At 29.7% G+C, this 13,819-nt stretch overlaps 1 protein-coding gene across 2 annotated transcripts in view; it reads left to right on the top strand.

Moving 5' to 3' along the window:
- LOC129971430 (phospholipid-transporting ATPase ABCA1-like) overlaps positions 1–13,819 on the top strand; it is a 169,166-nt gene that overhangs the window by 42,385 nt on the left and 112,962 nt on the right. For both annotated transcript variants that reach the window (XM_056085187.1, XM_056085186.1), the window contains exons 3-5: positions 6,231–6,324; positions 8,236–8,362; positions 10,873–11,015. In XM_056085187.1, the coding sequence (XP_055941162.1) occupies positions 6,231–6,324; positions 8,236–8,362; positions 10,873–11,015 (364 nt within the window). The remainder of the gene's footprint in view (positions 1–6,230; positions 6,325–8,235; positions 8,363–10,872; positions 11,016–13,819) is intronic.

The following is a 13,819-nucleotide window of genomic DNA, read 5'->3' as shown; positions in this document are numbered from 1 at the left end:
TCATTGAAATTTTTGTCATGCCCTCATAAATGATTTTCACGCCACAGGTCAAAATTTACTTTCTTATATATATATGTCTCCTTTATCTACTTTCATTAAGAAATTCGAATTTTATTAATATTTTAAACAAAAAAATTGAGTATTGATACTAACCTGGCTATTGTAAACTTGCATACTTTTTACAGCTCAAATGTATTTTTAGAATAGAAATTCTTTTAAACGCGTTAACTCTTTTTATTAAGGCACATTTACTTAAAAATAGACCTTAAAAGCACTTTTATATTAAATAAAAAAATATGCCACAAAAGAAATGGCGTAAACAAATGATTTTACAAACCCAATCCTGGTCATGTATGCATCCAACAATTATTGAAAACAATGAATATTTTTTAGTCTATCATTGTTTTCAGTAATTAAACATAATTTAAAAAAAATTTCAGCTCATAATTTTTTTGAATGTTTTTTATAGTTAGTAACGGTTTAACTTTGTAACATGGGAATATCTATGGACTCATCATCGAACCTATTTAGAGAGTCCTAAGTTTATTTCTATTCTTTCTAAAAATAATTAATATATTTGAGAAGAATATTGTTTTCATTTTATTTGTTGATATTCAGTGTAATAGCAATTGATAATTTATGGAACATCGGCATTACACAGTGATTGAATATTTAATCAGACGTTAGTTCCAGAACATTCAATTGTATTATACATTAGCTGATATACACGATATTTCTCAAGATAAAAAGATATTCTTGCTCTTTACTAGTGAAAATGAAACATTTAATCTTGGAAATCTTTCTTGTATTTTATTAAAATTTCCTTTTTATTTCATATTATTTGTGATCAAAATTTTAAGGAAATCTGTTCAGTAGTTTGGATTTAGATGCATAAGATATTTTCTCTTTGATGAAAAGAAAATGAAATGTATCTGCGGGAAGGACACTCCTTGGAACTACAGCTTCAGTGTTAGATGTTTTGCCAACCGAAGCTAATGAATTAATCAACAACTGGTATTTCTTTCTTTTCGTATTTTAAATGCAGTTTTCCCATCCATATTGAATTTCTAAAACGTGGAAACTAATTTTGATTTTGGTTTTGATCATATGGACGCTTCATAGCAAAATTTGACATATTCAAAAAGACATATTCAATAGTTCATTTGACATTCATTTTGGCATGACAAAAGATATATTCAATAGTTTTTATTTCTTTTTATTTCCTTTCGAGTAAAAATTACTCGAAATTCTACTTTTATTTCACCATCGTTTAGTTTTGAACTGTGTGTTCATAATGGAAATGTGATTTTTAGTTAATAAAAACTAAATTATTTAATGTGTCGTCACAAAACATTCATTAAAATCTCTCTCCTGTGTTTCAAAACATTTGTGAAAATGTTTTTTTTTTAAATCTGTTCAATAATTTGAATTGTTTTAGAGAATAAATAAATAAATAAATAATTTGGCAATTTTGTAGATTAATATAGATTATTAATTATACAGATTTCATAAACACTGGATTCAGTATGATAATCTTCATTACTCTGTTCTTCCACTATTTTCCCTTTAAAATCAAAATATTTTTATTCAGATTCGAATCAATCTTTGAATACTCTAGTATTTAAGAGAATTAGTGCATGAAGACGATCTGAATTTTCATAAAAACCCCTTCTTTTTGCAAAAATTCTAGAATAGTAGAGAAACAAAAAGAATCTCTCAATTTTTGAGACCCAAATTTTTATTTTATTATTTTTGTGTTTCCATTTAATGAACCTTAACTCTTTTACCTCAATAGACTGAATTTTGCGCTTCGTTAACTGAATAGGTTTAAACAAAATACAACAATCTGACCTTGGCGCAAAAAACGCGTTTTCTTTTTATACTTTCGAGGTTACTTTGATATTCCAAAAAAAAGTAATATAGTGTGCTAATTTCTTAATTAAAACAATGTTTGGTAATGGATAAAATTTTAAATAGAAACTAAAATTATGTTCATAAAAAAATAAAGGGGAATCTCACCTCTATTCCGAAACATTGTAGCACGATAACGTTTTAGATTTAATTCCACTATATTTATTTCATTTCAAACATTAGTTCTTAAATATTAGACACTGATAACATAAAATGTATTTAACATTATCGCAACATACATGTGCATGAATGTAATGATTAACATAAGGAAAAAAGTAGAAACGTTTTTTAAAATGTATTAATATTAAAGAAAACCATTCTACAAAAATAACATTTGAATCATCTGAAAACTTTTTCTTTTAATTTTAAATTGATATAAGAATTGATTTTTGAATAATACTTTTTTGAAGATATTTAAAAAAATTTCAATTAATTTTAATTGAAGATGATTATAAAAATCTTTAATTATTTTTTCAGTGAACAGAATAGTACTTAAGAAATAATTGCGCTCCAAATTCAGAAACTTTAAATTCAACATTTGTATAATTTTTGCATCACGTAATTAAGCTATAGTATCCAGATACAAAGATTATCATGGTAAAAATAAAATGGCCCAGGTTAAATTTCAGATAATTATTTGCCAACATGATTAAATATAGGCCTGTTTATACGGCTTAGTTTTGTAGTAACAGGTGACTGGCTGTATTTAAAAAAATAAATGTAAGCAGATATTTTGATCATGTGATTGTTTACCTTGCCGTGCACATCTCTCTCTCTCTCTCTCTCTCTCTCTCTCTCTCTCTCTATATATATATATATATATATATATATATATATATATATATATAAACTGAACGTTTGCTTGAATTTCTTTTATAAAAATCTTCAAGTTTTGCCAGATTTTGATGAACTTTGTCACACATGCTCTTCAAGATTAGAGGAAGTCACTATCAACTTTTCAAAATCCAAAAGTTTATTAAATTATAAGTTAAATAAATTAATTCAGTTTTAGTTTAGTTAAATTTTTCAGCTATATCTTTCTAAATTATTATTTCTTGAAAAGGATTTTGACACTGTTTTAAAACTTGAAAGATTATCTTTTTAATGATTTCTGTTTTATTTCCTTGTGGTTCTTTCTTTCATTTTGGTTAATATTTTACATTTGATTTGATACACAATTTTCAGTAAAATGTTTATTATAGTGAATAAATTCAAATTTTTTTAATGTTCCATCAAGTATTCAGTCGTGTGCTTTTGACAATGGTAAAATTATGTTTAAAAAATTATATTCTTTGAATTTTAACTCCAAAGTAACAGTTTTACTCCCGCTTTTATTCCATGGTGCATATACTTTTTAATTGGTACAAGCATTAATTTGTAGTAGCCGTAGTTAGTAGTTTATAGTAAGCCAATATTTCAGGTGATCAGCTGATTGCCAGAGGTGACTAGCATATAATTAATTTGAAAATTCGTCGTAATTTGATATTATTGGCTGAGTATTGATCATGAAACCCACCGGTGTGAAAGCTGTCTCCGAGAGTTATTCAAATGCAATTGAATATTAAAAGCGATCAAAATACTTTTTCCTTCTTTCCAAAATTTTAGTGTATTTCATATTTGATGATATATCTTGTAAAAGAGATAAAATGACGTTTCAGCGCAGAATGGATTCAATTCACTTCAAATCATAGTCGCATGACAAACGCAATTATGCATACCATCTCTACATTCTCTACAACACCAGAATGTGTTGTAGAGAATCATATGCCTTGAATAGCTTATCTAATCAAATTCCTGAGTCAAGGACTGATGATAAAGTGATAGTGCGGCATCTTTTGTTTATGTAAGCAACTTGAAAGCACCTAAGTAGCGTCTGAAGTAGAAGTCAGACTTAACTTCAACATATAAGGAGAAATTACCTTTCTAATAGACTTTCAGTGGACTCTAATGTTGCTAATGTTACAAGTTTTTCAGTGATGCTATTTAATTACACAACTAGAGGAAATAATTCTTTAACCGCACCTTCCCATTTAAATCCTTAATTCAAGATCTTTAGCTATGCCGTCCCTTAATTCACTTGGTCGCTGAAGGCAGATAGCACTTTCTTATATTTTGATATGATATAATTTTCTTTATTCTGCTTCAAAAGGAGCAATATATTCTAGAACTAAATTTGTTCGTAGCAATCTACGTGAAGTTAGATTCTACATATTTTTCTCAGACAATGTCGGCGTGAAAACTAAATCATTTATGGTTAACAGTTAACGAAACTGTTAAAATAATTATATATATATTTTTTGTAATTATAGTATTTTTTTCTAAACTAAATTTGAATACAATGAAGTATTACAGAAAGATTATATATAATTAAATGATACACAAAATAAAATAGTTCGATGGATAAATGTGTTTTAAATGTGGAGGCATCGCTTATCCTCCAAAATGCTATCAAGAATCACGAAATGTCACGTGATTTCATCTGTCCAAGATACGCACGGATGTATAGAAAGGAAATGCATATTGATTACTTTCTGTATAAAGCAGAAATAAAAAAAGGTAGATAACCTTTGAAACATGAATCTTCAAGAAAGTTCTGAAGAGTTTCATCGCGGAACGGTTAGTTTCACCGAAACAATGGAAGGAAAGTTTTCTTAAGTCTATAAAAACATCTGAAAGTTGTATTGACATGGGTAGCTTGCATTTTCTGAAACGGAAAAGCAAATAGCATTTGTTTTTGTTTTCAGACAATGGATGCTACTTATAAAATGCATTCATGGTGATTTTAATGGTGTTTTTCTTTTTGTTTTCTTCGAGCAATTTGATTGGAATTTGTTTAATAATCTACTTATCTCCAAATGGGAAACAAACATATTCTTGCTAATATATGTTAATATTTTTAGCAAGGCCACTCTTAGGTTGCTGAACGCATTTGAGGGCAAAGATATAAAGACCTTTGTTTAACTTAAAAATTACTATGATATTATTACATTAATTAATTAATTTGCTGTAAAATATTTTAATTAAAAATTGATTGATATCGTGACGACTGTTATTGTTCCGTTCTTACACATTAACGACATATCAAAGAAAGATAGCGCTCATTTTAAATGTATGAATCCATTTATTATTCATAAAATTGAAAATTTTCTCTTACCCAAAGTATTTTAATTGAATACCAAAACATTATATAAAAAATATTCCTTGTAAAATTCTAACATGATATAACTATTAATTTTTTGTAACTTATAATCAATTTCGTAACATTTTTGAACTTTACCCTAATTTTTAAAAAATGATTTTGGGATAAGAGGTAATATAAATTGATTTTAAATCAGATTGATGTTTTCATTTGAATTATGTCTATCAGAAATATCCATGATAACAACAACAAAATATTTGTTCACTTTTGGGTTATTCACAATTTTTCCTATATATATACCTAATATACCTACCCCACAATTTTGCCTGCTACAATTTTTATACTCACATCATGAATTTACAAAACACACAAAACAGTCTGTCTGTTGAAATTGATTTTTCTTTCTACTTTTAATTAATGTATTTAAATAAATTCCTAGCTACTCAAAATCTTATTTCGTGGAGTATGTTATTTTCCTTTTATGTGTATAGTTAGTATTGAATCTGAATCTTACTTTATTATTAAAAAATTTCGACATTCAAACGACCGGTATTTTTAGTTTTTTATGTCAATGATGTGAAATTATTCTGCTAAATTAATTTAAGAAAATTGAGCATTTGAAATTTTCTACATCAATAATTTTTTCCCTACAGAATTAATTCTGAATGAATTTTATAATATTAGTAAAAGGCGTTACTTCCTACGCAGCCAGAACCCCCCCCCCCTTTCAGAAAACCCTTTATAAAACTAAACAGATTAAATATTTTAAGGTAGAGACAAAATAAAAACATCCCAGTGTTTTTTTTTTTTTATTAATGTATATTTCAATATTTTTATTCTCTTTTAGATGATATTACCGGAAGTCCAAATATTTGTTTCATTATACTCCATTATAATTGGCTCTACTTAATTGAAAATACGCCAGTTTGTGTTGCCCTTTAGTTAACTTAAAAATATTCTCTCATACTTAATTAAGTTTTTAAAAACCAATTGTTTTTAAAGCTGAAAAATAATATAGTTGACATAGATATGAATTCCAGAATGACTCGAACAAAGTTCATGTCTCTATTATTCAGTATTTCGGTGAGGAGTCTGTAACAAACAGATAGTGTGGTTTTGTTTTATTTTATAAATATAATTGTCTCTCTGGTGATCGTATTTATAATTCTTCTTCTTCCAGGTAATCTTGGCGCTCGAATTATTATGGCCCGTTGTGATATTCTTGGTTGTGATGGCTGCCAGAAATGCTATACCTCCTGTTGCTCAACCCACATGTAAGTGAAATTTTTCTATTTTTGCTTCGGTAGTTCATTAACATTTCACATCTCTGATAGAAATGAAAATAATAAAGGACTCTTACAATTTGGAAAAACTAATGGAATTCAATGGCATCCTAGTCATATGCCAGAATCTAATCGCCAGTATTATTTCTCTACTTATATTCTGTTGTTGTTTTTTGTTTGTTTTATTAAGATTTATTACTAATTTTTTGGCATTAGAAAATTTATTTTCTAATTGAAAATTTCAAATTGAAAGAGGTTTCATGATGACCTTTTAATAATCTTTAAATTCTTAAAAATCGTATGAGTATTAACAATGTTCTATTTAATATACAAAATTTCAGTCTCAAATGTTCTTTTTTTTGTATTTTATAAATTTTCAGTTTATAACTATAAAATTATCTTCAATCTTGTAGATGATAGCTCATCTAGAAAAGTGCGATTTTCTTCAGTGATTTAAATTGTATTTTATTCATTTATAAATACTATGACTTGTACTAGCATATTATGCAAGCTATTTCATTGCGAAATATGGAACCATTAATATGCTTTATTTAACAACATTTTAATAAGATATGATAATTAAGCTATTTTAATAGGTTACAATCTAGCTATTTCAAAATAATTATAGTTATTACATTGACATTCAACCCATATGTTATTCAAGCTTAAAACATTTGAAAATAGTTTTTTTTTTTTTTTTTTTTTTTTTTTTTTTATAATTGGTTCAAATGTTACATTAGAAGTTTATACTTGAACCAAATAAAAATTAATAAATCTTTAGGTCGGCAATTTTGGAATATTCTTCTTGATTAATCTTCAGTTAAGGTTAATTTGTTAAAGGTCAGGCAACAAACACTTTGACATTATTACTAAAAATGCACATACGTCTGTCCTTGGTGTGAAATGCTCATATGTATTTCAACTGAGTATTTTAATATATGAGAGATTTTGTTATCTATTTATATTATTAATTTTTTTATTTATTATTATTTTTATGTATTTTATTTAAAGTATTTTTATAAATAAGAAACATTATCCATTTTAATTTTGCAAATTTCAGAAGAGAGCGAAACAGCTGAATTTTTCATAATCTATCAGGATTATTATCGAAATTTTTCGTATCCTTGCTGAATATAAGACCACATTCTCGTACTAAATGCGAAAAAGGAAACAAAATATTTGCTATGGTAACCGAAAATTTGGTTATTTTTTCTGTTCTAAAATTTGTAAAATTGAAATAAGTAAATTTACTTGTAAAGTGATAGTATTTTAATATCATAAAATTGTGGTATATTTAAAAATTTTCCTTAATTGCATTAAAGGAAAATTCGCAGTGAAAATCTATCCTTTTTGAGAGAAATAATTCATTTCCACGAAACTCTATTCAGTGTAATTTGCTGCAAAAACACCAAAAAGTTCCTAATTAACATTTTGTCTTAAATTTCATAATGAAGCAAGAATTTTTCAAAACTTAGATCCGCTGCAGTGTGTTTATTTATTTATTTATATCAAAATGAAATTCAATTTACATAATCTATTTTGAGTATTGGATGAAAAAAACAGAATTACGTCTTATTCCACATAACATATCCAGTTCGTTTTACGCAATTTTATTTGTCACGTCAAGTGCATTGATTTCTATTATCGTATTTCCAAAAGTGTAATAAAATAAATAAATATTTATGTTTTTAAATAACAGACAATATAACTAAATTACTTTTATCATTTTAAGCATTTCTTTATTGGAAAAGTAATTGCAGTAAAATGTAATTTGCATTTCCTAAGAATCATGTTCATGTAGTATCAAATCACGGATTATCAAATTCAACATTACTTTATTTTTGTAAATTTAAATTGGTTTTGACCATCACCATATCTAAGAATTATTTATATTTAATTCAGGTTACTACAAAGCTTGGGCTTTGCCGTCCGCTGGAGTGGTGCCATTTGTTCAATCCATGATTTGCAACATTGACGATTGCCAAAATCAGACTGAATACGAAGATATTCCTTCATACAATGGATCGAGGTTAGTACCATAAAAATCCATCCTTCATTTTGACAGTACAGAGTGGGTCGCCAAAAAATATGTGGAGAATAAATATTATTCTTTGAAGAAATGAATGTATAATTTAAAGTTTCATAATTCAAATTTATTATTACAAATGTATCATTTAATTTAATTATATTAATATCTCATTTATAAGCAACATAATGGTACGGACTTAACAAAATTTTCAGCCGCAATCAGATGATGAGGTTATCACTTGAGTGTGATCTCCTTCTTTAAAATTCCGCAGTACACTAGGGGAAGAATGCAAATGTAAAATTTATTATTTGCCGGATGTGATCGAACAATTGTGCCATTAAAATTCAAATGATGCTGTCACTTACTAGAGGAATTGCAAATCACTATGCATGTTAGATGGTGTAGGCAGAATCTCTTTCAATGGGTCCTGAAGTTATAGGTTGAATTTGTTGGTAACAGTTGGTTTTGGGTTACATATACACTGAAGTGCCAGAAAAACTGGTACATCAATCTTATATCGTGTACAGCCCCCATCAGCACACAGAAGTGCCGCAACACGGTGTGGTACGGATTCAACTAACTTGTGAAGGTATTCTGTAAACAGTTCACATATGATTCCTGCAGGGCAGTCGACAAAGCCATGGAAGTGCGAGGTAGTGGAGATCTCCTAAGGACAGCACGTTGCGAAACATCCCAAATATGTTCGATAATGTTCATGTCAGTAGAATTATGTAGCCAAGAGAGGGAACGAATTTCAAAAGAGTGCTCCTCAAGCCACTCGGTAGCCACTGTAGACCTGTGGGCTGGCGCACATCCCTCGGAAAGCACACAGGGCATGAATGGATGTGGGTGGTCAGAATGGATGTTAACGCACCTCAGATCTGTCATGGTGGTCGAATCTAGACGTATCAAAGGTCCCATTTCATGCCAATTTCACACGCCCCATACCGTCACAGAGCCTACACCAGCTTGAACAGTTCCTTGTAGGCATGGGGATCTATAGATTCATGGGGTTTTTTCTACACCCGTACACGCCCGATACAATTGGAAACGGGACTCGTCAGACCAGACAACATTTTTCCAGTCATTAAGAGTCCAACGACGGTCTTGGCGAGCTGAGGCAAGGCGCAGAGCTTTGTGCAGCTGAGTCAACAATGGTACACGAGATGGTCTACGGCAGAGAAAGCTCATATCAATTAGGGCACGCTGACACTTGTTGATGGCCTGTATTCAAATCCACAGCAATTTGAGGGAGAGTTGAAAGTCTATCTCGTGTAACGATTCTTTTCAGCCGTCGATAATCCTGTTCTATCAAGATCTTTTTTCCGGTCTTTCCGCTGTCGGAGATTTGAAGTTTTACCGAAAATCTGATATTCACGGATCTGATTCCCTTGAAATGGTCGTGCGCGAAAATCCAAATTTCATCGCTACTTCGAAAATGCTGTGCCCATCTCTCGTGCGTCAAAGATTAGTCCCCATTGAAAATCACTTAAATCTTGATAACCTGCCATTGTAACATCAAGAATCAACGTAATAGCCCCTCAGTCACCTAGTGTCTTATATACGCACTGTCAACTGTACAAAGTTACGCTGATTGGTTGAACACCTCCATTATTTGCAAACGACCTGCTATACCAGTTTTTCTTGCTCTTCAGTGTAATATGATCAGGCTTCCACGTATAAAAAATAATCGGAAGTGAGATCTGGTAAGTGTGGAGTGAATTCAATGCTCCATCTTTGCCCGAATCATATGCTCACTAGAATTATATCTAGTTATGACTTTAATTGATTCGTAATGCGTATTAATTCATTCATTAATTTCGAAGATAATTAAAGTGCTTATCCACAATAGTTATAAAATGGCGATTTGTGACATTAATTACTTCTGTAATAGCTATTCTAAGTATGTGTGTACCGACCATGTTTGCTTTCTATCAAAGTCTTTGCTTTTTGATAGGAATTTCGAAGTCTGATTACATAAAATCATCTATAATGGTCTATATAGTAAATACATCGAATGTGAATTTTTCTCCTCTGACGTAGATTTCAAGTGTGAAGCGAAGAGAACTCTTCAGGCACCATCCTAATTATCTGAAAATGGATCAAAACTAGACGGCCATCCTTTGGTCCTTTTATAGCTTCGAAACTAGAAGTTAAATCTATTCATTTATTTTTATTATCCTTACTATTTTTTTTAAGAAAGTAAATCTGCCCAGAATAAACAATTTATTTATAAAAGCTTTTTGATTGCTAATAAATCATTTAACAACATCGAAAAAAAGAAAGTAAATTTGAGTTTCATATGCATTTATGAAATTTAACGAACAGAGTTTATATTAGTCTTTTCAGTTTGAGGAAGTGTGAATTCATTTGAGGAAGTGTGAAAGGATTGTGTTAACTTTGAATCGTCTTGCAAAATGTATACTTCTTATTTATTAACATTTTATAATTTCAATTATTCTGATATAACTTTCATATTTTCTTACCCGATTTCTATATTTTCATCCCAGTGTGCGGGAGCTAGTCGCTAATACGATGCCTTTGATCATGGATCACAGTATAACAGAGCTTGTTACTGCTCTTCCAAAAGGCATGCGTCTCATGAGAGTTGCTGTGGATGCACTATCCGGACCTGACTTATCCGTTCTCTTAGGTAAGTAGTAAATATATTTTGATTCCTTTACCTTTTCCATGTACAAAGCCTACAAAGCTAAAGCACCTTAACTGAATTTAATAATAATTATAATATATCTACATGTCGCATGCGTGTAACTTGTCTGCATCTGAAAAAAAAAACGTTTTTGGAATTACGAAATTCATTGTATAATTCAAAAATACAATGACCGAAAAAAATGAAAGAATGAAGATAAAAATTTGCAATTTTTGATGCCGTATGTGTCAGAAATGTAATTTATCAAATTTTGGAAGTCCGTCAAATAAATGGTTGTTTATCGATCCAAGTGCATACCGATCCAAGTGCAAACCCATCAAATTTGTAAATTTGTAACTGAAGAATGTTACAGATTTACAAATTTGATGGGATTTTTTACACCAAAATTGTTACTCTCGGCTTACTTTATGGTTAATGTACGGTTGTGAATAATTTGTTCCCTGTTATATGCATATGAGCATGATGATTAAAAAATGTAACTATCTAGATAAATAAAAACTGATGTATGATTTTATCAGAACAATTATTAACGTATTTCAACTTTTGGGCTAAAACATGATCAAGTTCATTGATATCGCGTATAGAAAATACGAAATCTGAAAAAGGCCATAAGGCGAATGTAGGAATTTCTGTGTGTATTGTTTACATCCATTATTAAATTTTGACCAGATTTGTCAAGGAAAATAAACTCTGCTCTGAAACACATACTTCTTCTAATAATAGACCTTCTACAGAGCCATCTTTTGACAATGTAGGAAATGTACTTACAGGAAGATCCTCATATACCTTTATTATGCAATGAAGCTAAACATAAAACACGTTACAATCAGGAAGTATATAAGAAGGGAACGCTCAAGTTGTTTGAGATATGAACCTATTAACATGCCACAGATATTTCTGATTCTTTTAAATTCAAAACGTTAAATTAAATAGAGTTAATGGCAAGACAGAACTATATCTTTATCCATATGATATTTCACTATAATCCCCCCTCCCTCTCTTGTTTCGGAGGGATACTTGTGGAAATAAGTGCTCCCATTAGATGGAATTTGACAAATACCGTTTCTCAATATTAACCTGAGTATTTTCGTTCGCTAAGCATAAATAAATTTCGTAAAATTGTACAAAATAATACTTAAAAAGTACCCTTTTCATAGGAAGGAAATCACTTTTAACTATATGTTAAATGCTATCATATTTTCAATCAAAATAAAATATTGTCTAGATTGCTTAATGGACACTAGATTAGTCTAATATTAAATGGACACTAGATTATTGATGCATACTCTTGCCCCAATATCTCTCAGAACATCCAAAAGATTGGATAAATTATTAAACTACTTCAAAATAAGTACGTGTTTCTCTTTAAATATACTAACAAATGTTTTCTGTTTATATTTTCGGAAATTCAACGAATCATAGATACTTGATAGGTCTCGGTATGAAATCGAAAAGAAATATACTAACATATGAGACTAATATTTTGAAAAAATTAGCCTAGTAAGGTCATCTGAAACATTTCGTTTTAAAAAAACCGACTCATCTGTGCGGCAATCGTTCCGTGGAAGATCTGCCGGAAAGAATTCCTCCTTTTTTTTCTAATTACAGCCAGTCATCCTGTTACCACAGAACTAAGCAGCATAAACAGAGATTATCGTCTCTGGTTGTTATGCTCATTAACTATCCAACATTTACATAAGAGGAAAACGGCCTACAGAAATTCAAAGAATCGTCAAATTGGTGGTAAAGGGTTAGAAATCTTTTCCATCATTTCTTTAAATGTTTTTAAATGTTCAGGATTTTGTAATATTTTGTTAAAATTACCCATAATGAATCTTCCTTTAATTTCATTGAGTTCGACACGTTCTGTTATGCAGTGCTGAATCGAGCCTATTTTCCTACATATACATGCATTGTCTTGCAACCTTCCGAATCTATAGAAGTATTCAATAAATTTTCCATCCCTTGATATAATTTGATCCAGCATCGGGGAAATATCCTTTTTTTTATAATTTTTGGTTCCAGTATGAATTTATATGTTATGCGTCCTTTGCATGACGTTATCCATCTATCCTGCTACTGCATAGTCATCTCTCTTCTAATTTCCTTCTTTAACATTTGGAATGCTTTTGGGACTACAATATCTATTTGGTCCTTCTGTGCAGTCTTTTTTTGCACATCTGTTCTCTCGCTTCCGCATATTCCGAAGTGATCCTTAATCCAATTTAATCTAATTCATTTTCCTTTCTTTAGCCTTTTTTAAGTTTTCTTTAATTTTACAAATTTCTTTGTTGGTGGTGTTCGCGGATTGTATTGATTGTAAGGCTGACATAGAGTCTGAGAATAAAGTCTGACATAGAGTCTGAGGCAATAAAAATGGCAGTTTATTTCATGATTAGAAATATGAACCTGCTTTTTTTTAATCTATTAAACCGTGGAAGTATACAAACTGCCTTTTTATCATCTTTAAGATCCATCAGTGAATATTTTAATATTATCCATTCTTGGTCGTTTTCTTTGAAATCTGAAGGTCAGCCAATTCGTTGGATGGATTTCAAGATTGTCGTGTTTGTTCTCGTATTCTTCCTTATCAAATATTTTATCACCAATTGATATATTTTCTTATTTGACTTTTAATTTGAAACGGTGCGGTTTTCCTTCTATAGGGGAATCTAACGCTAGCACATATACGTCAAAGAAATACCTGAGTGTCAAAAAAAATTATAAAACTATTTTCTATAAAATCCTGCTAAGAAGATGAAACGTAATATATATATATATATATA

This window comes from Argiope bruennichi, chromosome 6 (genome assembly GCF_947563725.1).
Source record: "Argiope bruennichi chromosome 6, qqArgBrue1.1, whole genome shotgun sequence".
Classification (NCBI taxonomy): Eukaryota; Metazoa; Arthropoda; class Arachnida; order Araneae; family Araneidae; genus Argiope; species Argiope bruennichi.
Note: the sequence above shows the minus strand (reverse complement) of the source record. Positions and strands in the feature narration are given on the sequence as shown.